Source organism: Rana temporaria, chromosome 10, assembly GCF_905171775.1.
Source record: "Rana temporaria chromosome 10, aRanTem1.1, whole genome shotgun sequence".
In the NCBI taxonomy this organism is placed as follows: Eukaryota; Metazoa; Chordata; class Amphibia; order Anura; family Ranidae; genus Rana; species Rana temporaria.
The window spans coordinates 88,061,443-88,076,706 of NC_053498.1; the positions used below are offsets into that span (position 1 = coordinate 88,061,443).

The following is a 15,264-nucleotide window of genomic DNA, read 5'->3' on the forward strand; positions in this document are numbered from 1 at the left end:
CACATTACATACAGTATACTGTAATCTTATAGATTACAGTACTGTATGTAAAAAATACACACACCCCTTGTCCCTAGTGGTCTGCCCAGTGCCCTGCATGTACTTTTATATAATAAAAACTGTTATTTCTGCCTACAAACTGTAGATTGTCCATAGCAACCAAAAGTGTCCCTTTATGTCAAAAATGGTTTTAGAGCAGCTAGAAAACAGCGATAATAAATTATAATCACTTGCAGAATTGTGCGATAGCGATTTGTGGGGAAATTCGTCAAAAAAATAAAAGTAATGACAGCGACAATTCTGCAACTGAGCAAATTTCAGTGATTTTGAGTTGATTACATTATTGAATAATTATATTATTATTTGTTATAATTATAATTATTTATTATATTATAATTTATAATTTTTGTTTTTAAAAAAAATTCATTCCCGGGATGCCTACTAGACTCTTGTTTGGTCAGATTTAAGTGAGTTATTCCTAAAAATTACAGGCCTACAGTATAATACGCCAAATTTCCTTGCAAATAATGGTACCGCTTTCAGCACCTTTTTTCTGAAATAATCATACCGCCAGGGAGGTTAAAATAGATGACAGTCTCACTTTAAATTACAAAGACCCACGTTAGAATTTCCTTGCTGCAATATTTCACCACCACATCATCCATATTGTACCCTGTGTCAATGAACTTATTCATTAGAGATCTACTAAAGATCCTGCTTTTCATTATGCCGTGGTAAAAAGTGCAACTCTTGAAAGAGAAAATTAGTTCAATGAACGAACCATCATTAGCCTTGTTAGTCATTCTAGTGGCATTGACTTTTTTTCTCTCATGTTTTAAGGGAACAGCATGAACAAGAAGCTGATGAGACATAATAAAAAAAAATCATAAGCTATTCGTATTGGCTCACTATAACATTATGCACACCATTGTTTTCTTTTAATGACTAGTTTCATATCCCATAATGTCTGCTACCTTGTAGCGGAAGAATATGATATCACATACAATTCTACAGATGCTCTGATGTGGTCTGCTTAGATCCACTCCTGTGTTATTGTTTTCATCGGCTCCCTTGACTCAAAATGGTTATGAATCAGTTGCTATACACTATAGAAAACAGAAAATTCCTTCCACTTCATTCTGGATTCAGCCTAATAAGCATGTTTTAATGCAAACTAAGTCAAACTACACAAAACACTACAATAAAATGTTCAGAAAACACTGAAGTTATATATCAAAATACAACCATGGAAGCCCTAACCAGTTATCCTGCCTTAGACATCCTGATCCACTGTTTGTAGACCAAGTCCAGAAAGACTCAGAGAAATTGATCAAACTAGTGAGTGTGTATACACAGTATGCTCTCGTACAGCCCATGCATTAAAGCAAATGATCAAGGCATATAATACAGGTATGTTCAACTGGGGGACGTATGTCCCAAAGAGGAAGGGGATGCCTGTGTCTACTTGTACAGGATAACATCTAGATATATTGTACACATACATACAAGTATATTAAAAGGGCCATGCATGCCAGTGCTAGATGCAATTTGGGGCGGGGGTGCAGGCAGTGTGTAGTCCATTCCGGGGAGTGGAGGGGGGGTTTGCAAAAATTACATTAAATTCTTAATGTCTGTTTGAGTTTTAATTCAAGTATGATGCACATCAACAAAGTAAAATCCTAGGCGATCATTATGTAGACTCAACATCCATGTTTAGGGTCCAACGTTACCAATGGGTGCATGTATTCTCCAGGTTCCTGCATGTGACTTTGAATTCAGACTGCAATGCAGGTGACACGGCAAAATCTTGATTCTGTATCGCAAAATTTCGAGGTGCTGAATAACCCAGAGGAAAAATACACACAATTAAAACTTCATCAGCGTTTCACATGGTCTGAACAGAGTGAAATGCCAGATCAGTGTGAGGTCCCAGAAGGAATGGATTCACTATTGCATCCTTGCCCCTCACACAGCACATTACAACACGGAGTGCTTCTCCAAGATGCAGGGAGGGAAGGAGGAAAGAAGATGGGCATATATTGCCAAGAAAGCCATAATCAAGAAGTATACCATGCTGGCTAAAGGATGGTACACGAGGAGAGGTCACACCAGGGATATGGGCACTGGGCTATGTGGATTGGTGTGAACGAAATCTGGATTGATGAAGGTGAACCCAGCAAATTCACTCTGATCGATGCCAGCTAACACAATTTGATCAGGAGGTGTCAAGACTGCAGCAGCTCGGGTGAAGAATTTGTCAAAATTTTCTCCGCTTTTCCCACACTGCAATAAAAAAAAAACAAGAAACAAGTCAATTTTCGTTTTACTGCACTATTAATGTGAATGTAATCCAAATTGATACTTATGGATATGCAATGCTAGGGTGACTTATCTAGAGCCTGATAATATATGCCTCTTAGAGACTCCGCCCAGGTTCACACTGGGTACGATTTGCTTCGATTTGAGATGCGATTTCACATGTGAAATCGCATCTCAAATCGGCGGCATTTGCCGGCAATGACACCGTCCTAATCGGTGCGACGCCGCATTTGCATCGCTGCACCGATTTCAAAAAGTAGTTCCTGTACTACGTTTTGAGATTTCGGGCCGCGATTTACGTTGACATCTGTGCAGAAACCTACACAGATGTCTCTTAAATCACGGCCGAAATCGGGACTGCCAGCGGGAGTGAAATCGTGCAAGTTCAGCTGAACTAGTGTGAACCAGGGCTCCATGTCAGAAAAAAAATTATATCCAGTAGGGTGACAGCACCCTTACTGGTCACACCATGGAACTAAAGAACATCAGCACTGAAGTTCCCAAGATAAGACAGCTCTGCTTTCTGGCATCTGCCTAAAGCTGCAACTAATATGCTCTTCCCCCAGCAGACTTAAAGCTGAATCCAGTCAGACAGATAACTACACAAATACTGTATACCAGATGTATTTTATTATTTTTAATAAAACACAGTTTGGTCAGCACTTTACAAAATAAAGCAAGACAGTACAGTTACAATATTAATCAAAACAAGAGGCTTAGGACAGACCTGCTTGTGAGCGCTTACAATAAAAAAACAAAGAGGGAAAGTGATACAAAAGGTATTAACTGTGGGGATATAAGTTGTTTAAGGCAGTGTTCTCCAAACTGTGACCCTTTAATTGCTTTTATCTGGCACTTGGAACACTATTTCATCAACTGATACTAACATTGGGGCATAATTCCTCCCACTGACACCAATGATGGGATGCAATTCCTCTCAATTATACCAATGATGGGGAAAAATTCCTTGCAATGACACCAATGATGGAGCACAATTCCCCCCAACGACACCAACGATAGGGCTCAATTCCTCCCAATGACACCAACGATGGGGAACAATTCCTTACATTGACACCAACATTGGGGCATCGTTTCTATCAATGACACCAACAATGGGGCCCAATGACATCAGTGATGGGGCACAATTCCTCTCAATTATACCAACGATGGAGCACAATTCCTCCCAATGACACCAATGATGGGGCACTATTTCTTTCAATGACACCAACAATGGGGCTCAGTGACACCAGAGGCACAATTATTCCCATTTAAACGAACAACGGGGCATTATTTATTCCCTGTGATGTCGGGACCTTTTCACTGACCACTGTCTGGCTCTCAAAGTTTGAAGAACAGTTAACTGGCCATTTGTTTCGAAAGTTTGGAGACCCCTGGTTTAAGGTATTACCTATGGAAATGAGATGTTTGAGAAAGTAAAATGCATTTTTCAGATAAAAGGAAATTGTTTAAAGAAATATGGAGTAGGAGATACCTGTACAGGTTTTTAAAGGGAGTTAAAGAGTATAGGAGAGGGTCTAGAGAAATTCTGGAGGTGAGCATGGGAGGATGTGACAAAGGGGGCTAAAGAGCAGTAGGTCTTAAGAGGAGCATAGATGATGACTTGGTTGAAATTTTGAGATGTAATAAATCTGAAGCAAAGTTTTAAAAAATGGTTTTACACTGTGGAGCTTGTTTTCTGTTTTCTTTGGTTAAATCCTGACATGTTGAGGAACTGGCTGCTTCTGAATTCCTGTGATCTCTGTTGGTGTGCCCTGTGATTCCCAATCATCCCAAGCCATTTACAGTGTGTGTGAACTGACCTTTGAAGCGTCGAGGTCTGTTCATCCAGTAAGAGGCTCTCATTTTCTATATTGGTGATGGAGTCCCAAGGAATTTTGAAAAAGCTTTTAAATCACTGGATGACAATTATTTTGGATGTGTTGGACTTATACACACATTTATTTTCAAATACATTCAGTTTGGATATCAGCTGGTCTGCAAGGTACATGCTTATGTCTAAATTGTACAACCCATGCTACTCAGTACTTGTTTAGTACTAGAAGGGAAACAAAAGTCACAGAAATATGTGCCTGAATTTTCATACTGAATGGCTGATGTCTCAGGCCTTGTACACACGACCGAACATGTCCTCTGAAACCGGTCCGTCGGACCAGTTTCCGCGGACATGTACGACCGTGTGTAGGGCCTACCGGACAGTTTTCCGGCCTAGCGGACAGGTTTCCAGCGGACAAAAGTTTCTTAGCATGCTAAGAAACTTGTCTGCTGGAAGCCTGTCCATCGGACATGTACGATGGTCAGTACGACTCATCGGACATGTCTGCTGGCCCGAAATCCCGTGCATGCGTCGAAGTGATTCGATGCATGCGTGGAAGCATTGAACTTCCGGGTTCGCGCACGTTGGCGCGTCACCATCGCCGCCACGTCACCGCGTATTCTGTCCACGGGGAATTTGGTCTGATGGTGTGTACACACATCAGACCAAAATCACCCAGCAGACATGTCCGCGGACCGTTTTCATCGGACATGTCTGGTCGTGTGTACGAGGCCTCAGGAGACAACTACGGGAAGGGCAGAATCAAAATTTGGGTTGTTGCCCTATGTGAGCAAAAGGCCTCATTCACACTTGTGAATTGGGTTGTTTGTGATCACACATGGGAGACACAGCAGGGTTGTGATTAGCTGCAGGTGGAATTCAACATTACTAAAAGTGTTTTGCTTTTGATTTTACTTGTACACTCCGGTGCTCCTCGCTGCATTGTCCGACAATAGTCAACCAGCATTGGTGAATTCCAGTTGCCCCGATACCGTTTAAAATGTTTCCAATGTCACAAAGACCCGGTGAAAATTTTCACCATGTTCTTCACTGACTGCAACTTGATTTTTGGGAAAGAACTCCAAGTGTATATGCAGGAAATTAATCTTAGGTGGCATAATGCACTTCATGGTGTTATATGCTGTAAAAGGTTTGTCTACTAACTAGCTCAATGGAGTTTGGCACTCTGCAGTTGCCATGAAAATTCACAATGACTTTTCAGGTGAATTTCTCTGACCACACTAACAGATCTTCAAACCGTTTGTCATTGGTTACATTTATCAGATCTGTGGACCAACAAAATAACTTCCCTCATTTTGGCATCAGTTATTCTTGGAAATATCTGTCTCAAATAACAAAAACCTTCACCTTCCTTGTTCATTGTTCACAGAATTTTTCATCAGCCAACGTTTTATGTGAACTTGAGACAATTTTTTTTAGACCAGCAAGAGGTTCGTGTGTCACATATTTCTGTCCTGAAACTAGATTCTAGGAGTGGCCATTTCTTTTTAAGGTAATGTGAATGGCTGTCCAATTCACATATATAAAAATGGTACTTGTTATATCCGAGCTGCATTCCAAGCAGTAGAGCTACTACTTTTGGATCTCCACAGATATCCTTTGTGTACTGCATATTCAACAACAGTTCTATGTAGAAGTAGCAGTCTGTCGTGTGATCATTCTGTTCTCGCTATATCATCAGGGCATTAAACGGCATTGACTTCCGAGTTCCTCTAAACCACGCTGTGAGATTGCACAACAAATGTGAGGAACCCAGGCCTTGTCTTGATTACCAATCTTATAACCAATGTACTTGTTTCTGAAGTCCAGTCATGGTGTGTCTTTTGAGGTCTAATTACATGTACATAGGCAAAGCTTTGCTTTGAAACAATTATATCAAGACACAATGAAACTGATATCAACGAAACAAGTAGCATCTGTGCATGGGAGCTGCTTTCATAGCTTTTGCAGGCAGCATCCATGCAACCTAGGCATGCCCAAACTTTTCAAGTCCCACAAATTGTATGCAATATGCCCTGAGTGCATGCCTGGACATGCATGAGCTACATAAAGCATCTTATAAGGCAAGCAATAATTAATAAATCTAACATATATAGAAGAAGAAATTACAAAAACAGAAGATTTCCAAAAGACGGTATGTGTTAAATTACAGGTTCTTTTCATGATTAGCTACCAAAAATCTACAAGATACACCCAAAAGTGTTTAGGGAGGAAAATCTTTGTTGTCCAGGGTTAGCTGTGGATGATTGGCCCTGTACACATGACCTGGATAAATCGACAACCTCCACATGTGAAAGTGTTAACCCTCTTTCAGGTTTTAATTGTAATCTGAGACCCCGCTGGGGAGAGTCACACCCTTTAAAATTCATTTTTGAAATGTACATGCTATGTGTTAGAAATATTGTATGAATTGTCAACTTTGTGTAAAAAAAAAAAAAAAAAAAATGCGTTTTAATTTTCTTTCCACATGTTCCAAAAATGTGTAGAAAAAAATGACATGTTCAAAAGACTCATTATGCCTCATAGATTATACGTTGGTGTGTTTACTTTCCAAAATGGGGTAATTTTTGGAGGATTTTTCATTGTCCTGGTAGTCAGGAAATTGGATGTGTAATATATGCTCCTAGAACACCTGAAGGTGCTCCCTGCATGTTGGGCCTCTGTATGTGGCCACGCTGTGTAAAAGTCTCACACATGTGGTATCGCCATACTCGGGAGGAATAGCAGATTGTGTTTTGGGGTGTGATTTGTGGTATACATATGCTGTGCCCGAGAAGTAACCTGATAATGACAATTTTGTGAAAAAAGAAAAAAAAAATCTTGATTTTGCAAAGAATTTGGGGAAATCATTACAACTTCAAAAAACTCACCATGCATCTTTCTAAATACCTTGGACTGTCTACTTTCCAAAAAAGGGGTCATTTGGGGGTATTTGTACTTTCCTGGCATGTTAGGGTCTCAAGAAATGAAATAGTTCGTCAGTACGTCAGGTGTGATCAATTTTCAGAGATTGGCACCATAGCTTGTGGACTCTATAACTTTTACAAAGACCAAATGATATACAGTAAAACCTTGGTTTGAGAGTAACTTGGTTTCAGAGTGTTTTGCAAGACAAGCAAAATGTTTTCATGTTACGACTCACAGCTGAGTATAAAAAAGAACAGAGGAGCCTCTAAGTGTAGCAATATGGTTAAATTTAATGAAGGTACAACATTTAGCAACTTATTGCTACACTTAGAGGTGTCTCTTCTCTTTTATATCCTGTAAAGAAAATGCTTTGATATACAAGTGCTTTGGATTACAAGCATGTTTCTGGAACAAATTATGCTCGCAAACCAAGGTTTTACTGTACACCAATTTGGGTTCTTTTTTTACCAAAGATACGGTATGTATCAGTATAAATTTTGGCCAACATTTATGAAAAAGAATTACTAAATTGCAAAATTGTATAACAGAAACAAAGAACAATTATATTTTTTTACAGAATTTTCAGTCTTTTTTTCTTTTATAGCGCAAAAAAAATGCAGTGGTTAAATACCACCAAAATAAAGCTCTATTTGTGTGAAAAAAAAAGGACAAAAATGTGGTGAAAAGCCAAAACCCATTTAGGTAAAAAGAAGGGCCATTGGTCTCAAGAAAGTACAAATGAGGCTCCCTACAGGACAAAGTTGATAACTACAAATTATATTAACTGAAGATATGGCTCATAAAAAGAAACAGACAGGGCAGACCCCGGAAGGTACGAGGGACAAGGTTTGATCTAATCTCCAACTGAAGGAAGAATTTTGATTCATGTATGGCTATCTTAAGACAGTCATTGTTCCTGTTCCCCTAACCAAATAGTTTCAAGGTTTGATTTAGAACCTGTTTGCAATTCTTTTATTATATTTTGTTTTTAAAGGCCCCCAACCCTTTTCTAAGTCCTCAAATGTGTTGGATTATTCAGTCAGTTATTATCTCTCTCTTCACGTTGGAGACTTCTTGGATCCCATCAGCCCATGGATTTGTGTACAACCAGCTTGTGGGGTTCTTCCTCTAATGATTAGTACTGCCAGCTATAGCCGGCAAAATATATCATTATGTTCTGCTGGCAGGAAAGACTCTCCGCTGGCAGTATACAATAATGCTACGGGAGGGATACCCCCATCAACACTGTGTTACTGGGGGAAATCGAGTAATCACATAATCTATGACCTGCCTTAGTCAACAATTGCTCTATGATTGAAAGGAGGTTCAAAAATTCTCCCTTCATCAGGGCTTGTATGTTGGCAGTGAGTTTTAGTCTGCACTGGACAGCTGTCCATCATAATAAGAACACCAAGAATCAGGCTGCCAAACTGACATGCTGATTTTATTTACATGTCATGACGAATACAGCTCTTAGGCCTCGTACAGACGACCGGATCAATCCGCTGGGATTGATCCCCGGATCAGTTCCAGCAGATAGATCCGGTCATGTGTACATCCGAGCGGACATTTCCCGGTGGATAAAAATCCAGCCGACGGATTCCCAGCAGATAAAAATTTCTTAGCATGCTAAGAAATCTATCCGCTGGAATACAGTCCAGCAGACTGATCCGGTCATCTGTACAGACTCACCGGATCAGTCCGTTCGCTCCCCTCCCTCGCATGCGTCGTAATGATTCGATGCATGCGTGGAAGTATTTACCTTCCAGCGTCGCGATCGTTGCGGCGACAGCGCGATACGTCACCGCGGATGTATTCCGCGCGGATTTCGATCTGATGGTTTGTACAACCATCAGATGCAAATCCGCCAGAGGATTTATCCGCTGGAAACGGTCCGGCGGACCGTTTCCAGCGGATATCCTCTCGTGTGTACGGGGCCTTACTGGACTTGTCCAAACTTTGTGGAGCTGTCGTCTTTCCAATATTCAAAATAATGTGCAGCTGTCACAGAAGGAACGCCAATATACTAAGTGAAAAAGGAAAATCTGAGCTCATTGGCTGACTGGGAAGGTTTCCAGAATTTCATTATCCAGCCTGAATCTACAAGTAGCTGTTGATAGTACAAAATCTTCCAAATAAGCAGTAAAACAGCACAGCTAAAGAAAACACATCCACTCTCCCGAGGACACTAATGCCCTGTACACACGATTGGGCTTTAGCCCGACCAACATCACAAAAGAGAGGAAAAAAGAGAACATATTTTCTACGTAAACTCAGACGGAATTCCTCGAAATGTCCGAATAGAAAAACTCTGGTGGGCATACACACGGTTGGAACTTCCGATGGAAAAAGTCTGTCTGACTTTTTCCAACGGAAATTCTGATCGTGTGTACGAGGCATTACTGAGCAGGTGTGAGGTAGTGATGGGGGGTTATATCCCCCATCCAAGCCCCCTGGGAATAAACTGCAGAGGTAAAATCAATGTTAAAAGTTTAATTAGTCTTGCTTAAAAGTGAAAATGTGCAAGAAGATCAAATAAGAAGGTAGACATACAAAGCTTAGTTATCACCTTTATATTCAATAGTTGTTGCTTTAGTAAGTAATAAATAAGTAAAAAATATAACTAAACTGAATGAGTAAACCTTCCACCTTATACTACAAATATGAACACTCACAGGGCGAGGCTTGAAAGGTGGTTGGATTTCCAGACGTTCTAAACGCTCCCAGTCTATCCAGCGGAAAAAGGCATGGTCACGTATATCACGTTCCCCATCACAGCCAGATCCAAGGCGTTTCAGTGGATGTTTTGTAAGCAGCTGGTGAAGAAAGAATATTAGACAGGACAGTTATACTCTTTATGCTGTAGGAAAATTACAGCAGTGTTGTCACCCTATGGACTGTGTAGTCTTAGATGGAGAAAAAAAACTAATCATATCAGCTCCTTTTTTTAGAAGTCTTCCCATCCCTGCTAACTCAGAAGTTGGCTGGTAAACACGAGAGCTGTGCAAAGTATGTCCAGTAAAATGGAACAATGCAGAGTTTTTGGAAGTTCTTACCACAGCTTTAATTGCACTGGAGGGCCACATGCATGCTCTGGTTACCTCCACAGCTCTACTGCATACAGGTACATACAGCTTAGGACAGTATTAGCTTTGTTACCCCTTTGCATATGGAGACAGCCTCTCTGGACATAGATTTGGGATAAGATACAGTCTGCTCCATAATGGACTGGAAAAGTTCATCTTCGTCTTCACCATCAAACGGAGGCTGTTGAGACACAGGGGAAAGGAAGACAGATTTGTAATCATGTTTTTAAAACATACATAACACAGTCTATATGCAGATGATGTGATGCTTTCACTAACTAACCCTACATCTTCCCTCCCAGCAGATACCATGCTAATTCAGGAATTTGGTCAACTTTCCCTGTATAAAGTGAACATCTCCAAATCACAGATGCTCCCTGTAGCACTCTAACTAATTGAAAGATCAGACACTGTCATTTGGCTTCTCCTGGGCCCCACATTCATCTATATAGTATATGGGTATTAAAATAATCTTCCCTAGTTCCTCACTCTTCAAGTCCAATTATGAGTCTCTTTTCTTAGCAACATATGGCAACAAACAAGATCTTACTCTAAATTTCAAGACTCTTGGGCAGGTAGATCAGCAGTTACTAAGATGTCGCTATTACCAACGATCCTATACTATTTCAGAACACTGCCTATTCCACAAACTATATCTTAACTTCAGTCTGTATTCCACTCTGAACCTCTTTATTTGGGGAAAACTACATACCCCCCCCCCCCCGCTCCGGAAATAAGATCTTATACACACACCTAAATCCTCAACTTGAATGGGAGTGTCCAACTTAAAATTCTATTAACACGCAGTCATTCTTGACCAAGTTAACACATGGTGGCACCCACTGTCTGGCAAACAGTGGGTATATATTGAACAAGCAATATTGGGCCGCCCGTTAAAAGGGCTGTTAGGAGCACTTTTATTGGGAGTTCCTGCACCACCATCACAACTACCTAACCATGAAAGCCGCTGCAAAATCCTGAATTTTTTGTGTATCCTTACAATTTCGACATACCTCTTCAAACTACAGCCCTCTTCCTCTCTGCTCCCTGGAACTCTTCACTAAAGACCTCTCCCTCAGCAATTGTGTGGATTCAGGAATCTCGACCATTGGTCACCTTTGTGACGGAGCAACACTAATGTCATATTCAGATTTACTATCGCGTTTCAATCTTCCACACAAGGAACTTTACAAACACCTCAGTACCAGACACGTTATTGACTCCATACGTAAGGAGGAGATCAAAATTCCAAAAGATCTTCTCTCCTTTATCCAAGACTACTCCTCTAACCAAAAAGGAATCACATCCAAGGAAAAATCTCACTCTATGATGTTGTGGGAAAAAGACCATTCCCAAAGTTTCAGGCTCTACAATGGTTCAACGCCACCAACAATGCTCTTAAACATTCAAGATGTACTACACACTGAAAATCCTAACTGAAACTTGTTTATCGATGGTACTACACTCCAATACTATCAAAGTTCTCCCCCTCCTACTCCCCACTTTGCTGGAGACACTGTGGTGAACATGAATCTCTGCTGCACATGTGGTGGCAGTGTGCCCCATTGCCGCCAGTGTGCCCCATCAAATGCTGCCAGTGTGCCTATCAATTGCCGTCACTGTGCCCCATCAGATGCTGCCAGTGTGCCCATTAATTGCCGCCACTGTGCCCCATCAGATGCTGCCAGTGTGCCCATTAATTGCTGCTACTGTGCCCTATCAGATTCTGCCAGTGTGCCCATGAATTGCCGCTACTGTGCCCCATCCGATGCTGCCCGCACTTACCAGTCTCGCAGCGGGTCAGCGGCAGTCTTCTGCACGTCCTCCATGTCTTCTTCCGTCCTCTCTCAGGCATTAAATCACAGCGCCTGACGTTTCAGCCAATCAGGTGACCGGTAACAGACCTAGCAACCTGATTGGCTGAGAGGCGGTTCAGTGTTAGCAAAGCGAATTCCTTTGTTGAGTGAACAGCGAACGCCCAGCATGACACCCGTTGTTCACCTTTTTAGCGGCCTAGGGGGTGTCAGCAGCGATGCATGAATCCATCTATGATGGTAGAGCGGTGCAGGAGAGGAGGCAGTGCTCCTGTACCCTTTATGGATGCATCGCCACTGGATGTGGAATGATTTGATACAGTAATGTAATCTGAAAGATTACAGTGTACTGTGTTATGAATTTAGTACTTTTTGAATTTGCCACCGGGATCCGCCCCATGAGTCACACAGCTTGCAGGGAATGGTGCCTGGCACACAGAGGTATCAGGTGGAGGACAGAGCCCACAAACAGTGGGAGGACATCACAGGATCCTGGGGACAAGGTAAGTACACTGCACCAGGATCCTGAGATGCAATGCCGAGTGTGGCTCGGGGTTACCGCTAATGGTACTGAAATTTAGCTCCGAGCCACACTCAGGAATACTGCCAGGGAGGTTAAAAGATAAGTGTGGGATTTAAAAAAATAAATAAATACATTCATACTCCCCTAGGTGGATGCAGCATCAGTCCAATGCTTATCTGTCCTCCACCACCTCTACATCGAGAACATATAGCTGGATTCAGGTACACGTGCCTAACATTAGGCAGGCGTAGCGTATCTCATATAAGAGAGGCAAGTGCTGTATTCACGAAGCACTTGCGTCCTAAGTTACGGCGGCATAGCGTAAATGTGCCGGCCTAAGCACGCCTAATACAAATTGTGAAGAGGTGGGCGTGTTTTATGCTAATGAATCGTGACCCGACGTGATTGATGTTTTGAACGAACGGGGCATGCGAAGGGCAAGCGTATGTTCGTGAATAGGCGTATCTCGCTGATTTACGCATTCTAGGCGTAAATCAGCGTACACGCCCCTAGCAGCCGGCGTAAATAGACAGCTAAGATACGACGGCGCCGGCGGTCGTATCTTAGCTAGATTTAAGTGCATCTCAATTTGAGAATACACTTAAATATACGACGGCGCAGATTCAGAGTTACGACGGCGTATCTACTGATACGCTGGCTTAACTCTACCTGAATCTGGGTAATAGTCTTCAGTGAGCAAAAGCAGACCTCAGTCATCACTGCCAGCACTCTGCTCTGCCCCTCCAGTGCTCACTGAAACACAAGGCTGTGGAGGGGGTGGGAGTGGCTGGCTCAGGTTTTCAGCGGCTGAGAGGCTGAGCCAGACGCTAGTCATGCATCTGAGTACTGTCAGCCAATAGCAGGCTTTAGTCTGCTGTCGGTTACATACGAGTCACAGTGGTGCAGAACAAAGTGCATTCCTATGTCCCAAAAAAGCTTTAGCCCTACTTCAAGGCCTCTCTTCTAATGTTATCATACATGTGTGGCATGTCATACACATCTTAACAACTTGATGAATCAAAAGATTTACCTGTCCTGCAAGCATTTCATAGAGCAAGACTCCATAGGACCACCAGTCAACAGATTTCCCATAAGGCTGATATGCGATAATCTGAAAGGAATATAAACGTAGTAATAAAGAAATGCCCCAAAATATTAAAACCACATACATTATCTTGCCTCACTTTGTCCTTTTTTTTCAGTGAATATTTTCTTTTGAATCTCCAGTGAATATTTACTTGTGAGAGGCTCAACACCATTCATAAACCTACTGGATTGTGTATGTCGGGACAAAATACAAAATAAAATCGCGTGCAAGGAAATAATAAAAAAAAAATGCATTTTTGCTTGCACATGATTGGAAGATAATTGGAAAAAAAAGAAAAAAGAAAAAAAAAAACTATGTAGTACATATGTGCAATACATATACATTTGCTGTTTTTTATCACTTTAAAGACCCTTCAATTACATTTCTGCACGAGAAATGCAATTTCTTTAACTCTGGTTGTGTGCTAACAGGCAGCATTTCAGTGATCTGAATAGTATCAGCCCTACCCAATTATTATTTTTTTGCTTAAGTACTGACATCCACAACATAAGCACTAATTTATCTGTAGTCAATCATAAGAACTAGGAGGCTTAGTCAGGCTCTTTGAGATAACACAGAAGTGTGAAAAGGATGTAGGACATTTTTTTTCTTTTCTGACATATCCAATGTGCATTTTTTTTATTTATTGTACACACACATACATACATACATACATACATACATACATACATACATATATATCAAAACAATTTCAATGGTATATTAGAGCTGTACGATTAATCGTTAAAAAATTGTTATCAAGATTCAACTCCCCTCAGGATCTAAATACAGCATCTGCCCGATTTATGGTATGTTTACTATGAATCGCCGAGCAGAGCTGTCTAAAGAAAAAAAAAAATCAGCTGGCAAATGTTCGTCAACAGCGATAAAGAGAAACAATGGGGATAATTTACTAAAGGCAAATAGACGGTGCACTCTGCAAGTGCAATTGCTCCAGAGCTTAGTAAATGAGAAGAAGCTGTTCTTACTTCCATCTTCCAATCATGTGCAAGCAAAAATGCATTTTTTTTTAATTTCCTTGCACGCGATTGGGTATTCTTTGCAAAGTGAAGCTTCACCTCATTTACTAAGCTCTGGAGCAACTATACTTGCAGAATGCAACTGCTATTCGTCTTTAGTAAATCAACCCCAATGTATCGCTTGGTTCTTTTAGATCAAAGGAATGAACTTCCGTCTGTAAATTAGGTCAGTTTAAAAACTTAATGACTAAACCTTTTGTTACACTTGTTGCTTACAAGTTAAAATCAGTACTTTTTTGCTAGAAAGTTACTTAGAACCCCCAAACATATTATATATATATTTAGCAGAAACCCTAGAGAATAAAATGGAGATCATTGCAATATTTTATGTCACACTGTATTTGCACAGCGGTCTTTCAAAGGCAATTTTTTTAGGAAAAAATATACTTCAATGAATTAAACAAAAAAAACTGTAAAGTTAGTCCAATTATTATTTTTTTGCATAATGTGAAAGATGATGCTACATCAAGAATTGTGAGGGAATCGTGATCTTTATTCTAAGCAAAAAAAAATCGTAATTCTCATTTTATCCAAAATCGTACAGCTCTATGATATATTTAACAGACCAAAAGGGAACACACAAGAGAAGTTCATTTTTAAGGTTTACAAACATTTTAAGTAATCATTAAAATT

General features: G+C 40.8%; 1 protein-coding gene across 1 annotated transcript in view; it reads right to left on the reverse strand.

Moving 5' to 3' along the window:
• Positions 1-1,137: 1,137 nt before the first annotated feature.
• PRKCG (protein kinase C gamma) overlaps positions 1,138-15,264 on the reverse strand; it is a 462,939-nt gene continuing 448,812 nt past the window's right edge. The window contains exons 15-18 of the mRNA XM_040325670.1: positions 13,535-13,615; positions 10,241-10,348; positions 9,757-9,897; positions 1,138-2,283 (exon numbers count right to left, since the gene is read on the reverse strand). Coding sequence (XP_040181604.1) covers positions 2,104-2,283; positions 9,757-9,897; positions 10,241-10,348; positions 13,535-13,615 — 510 coding nt within the window. The 3' untranslated portion in view covers positions 1,138-2,103. The remainder of the gene's footprint in view (positions 2,284-9,756; positions 9,898-10,240; positions 10,349-13,534; positions 13,616-15,264) is intronic.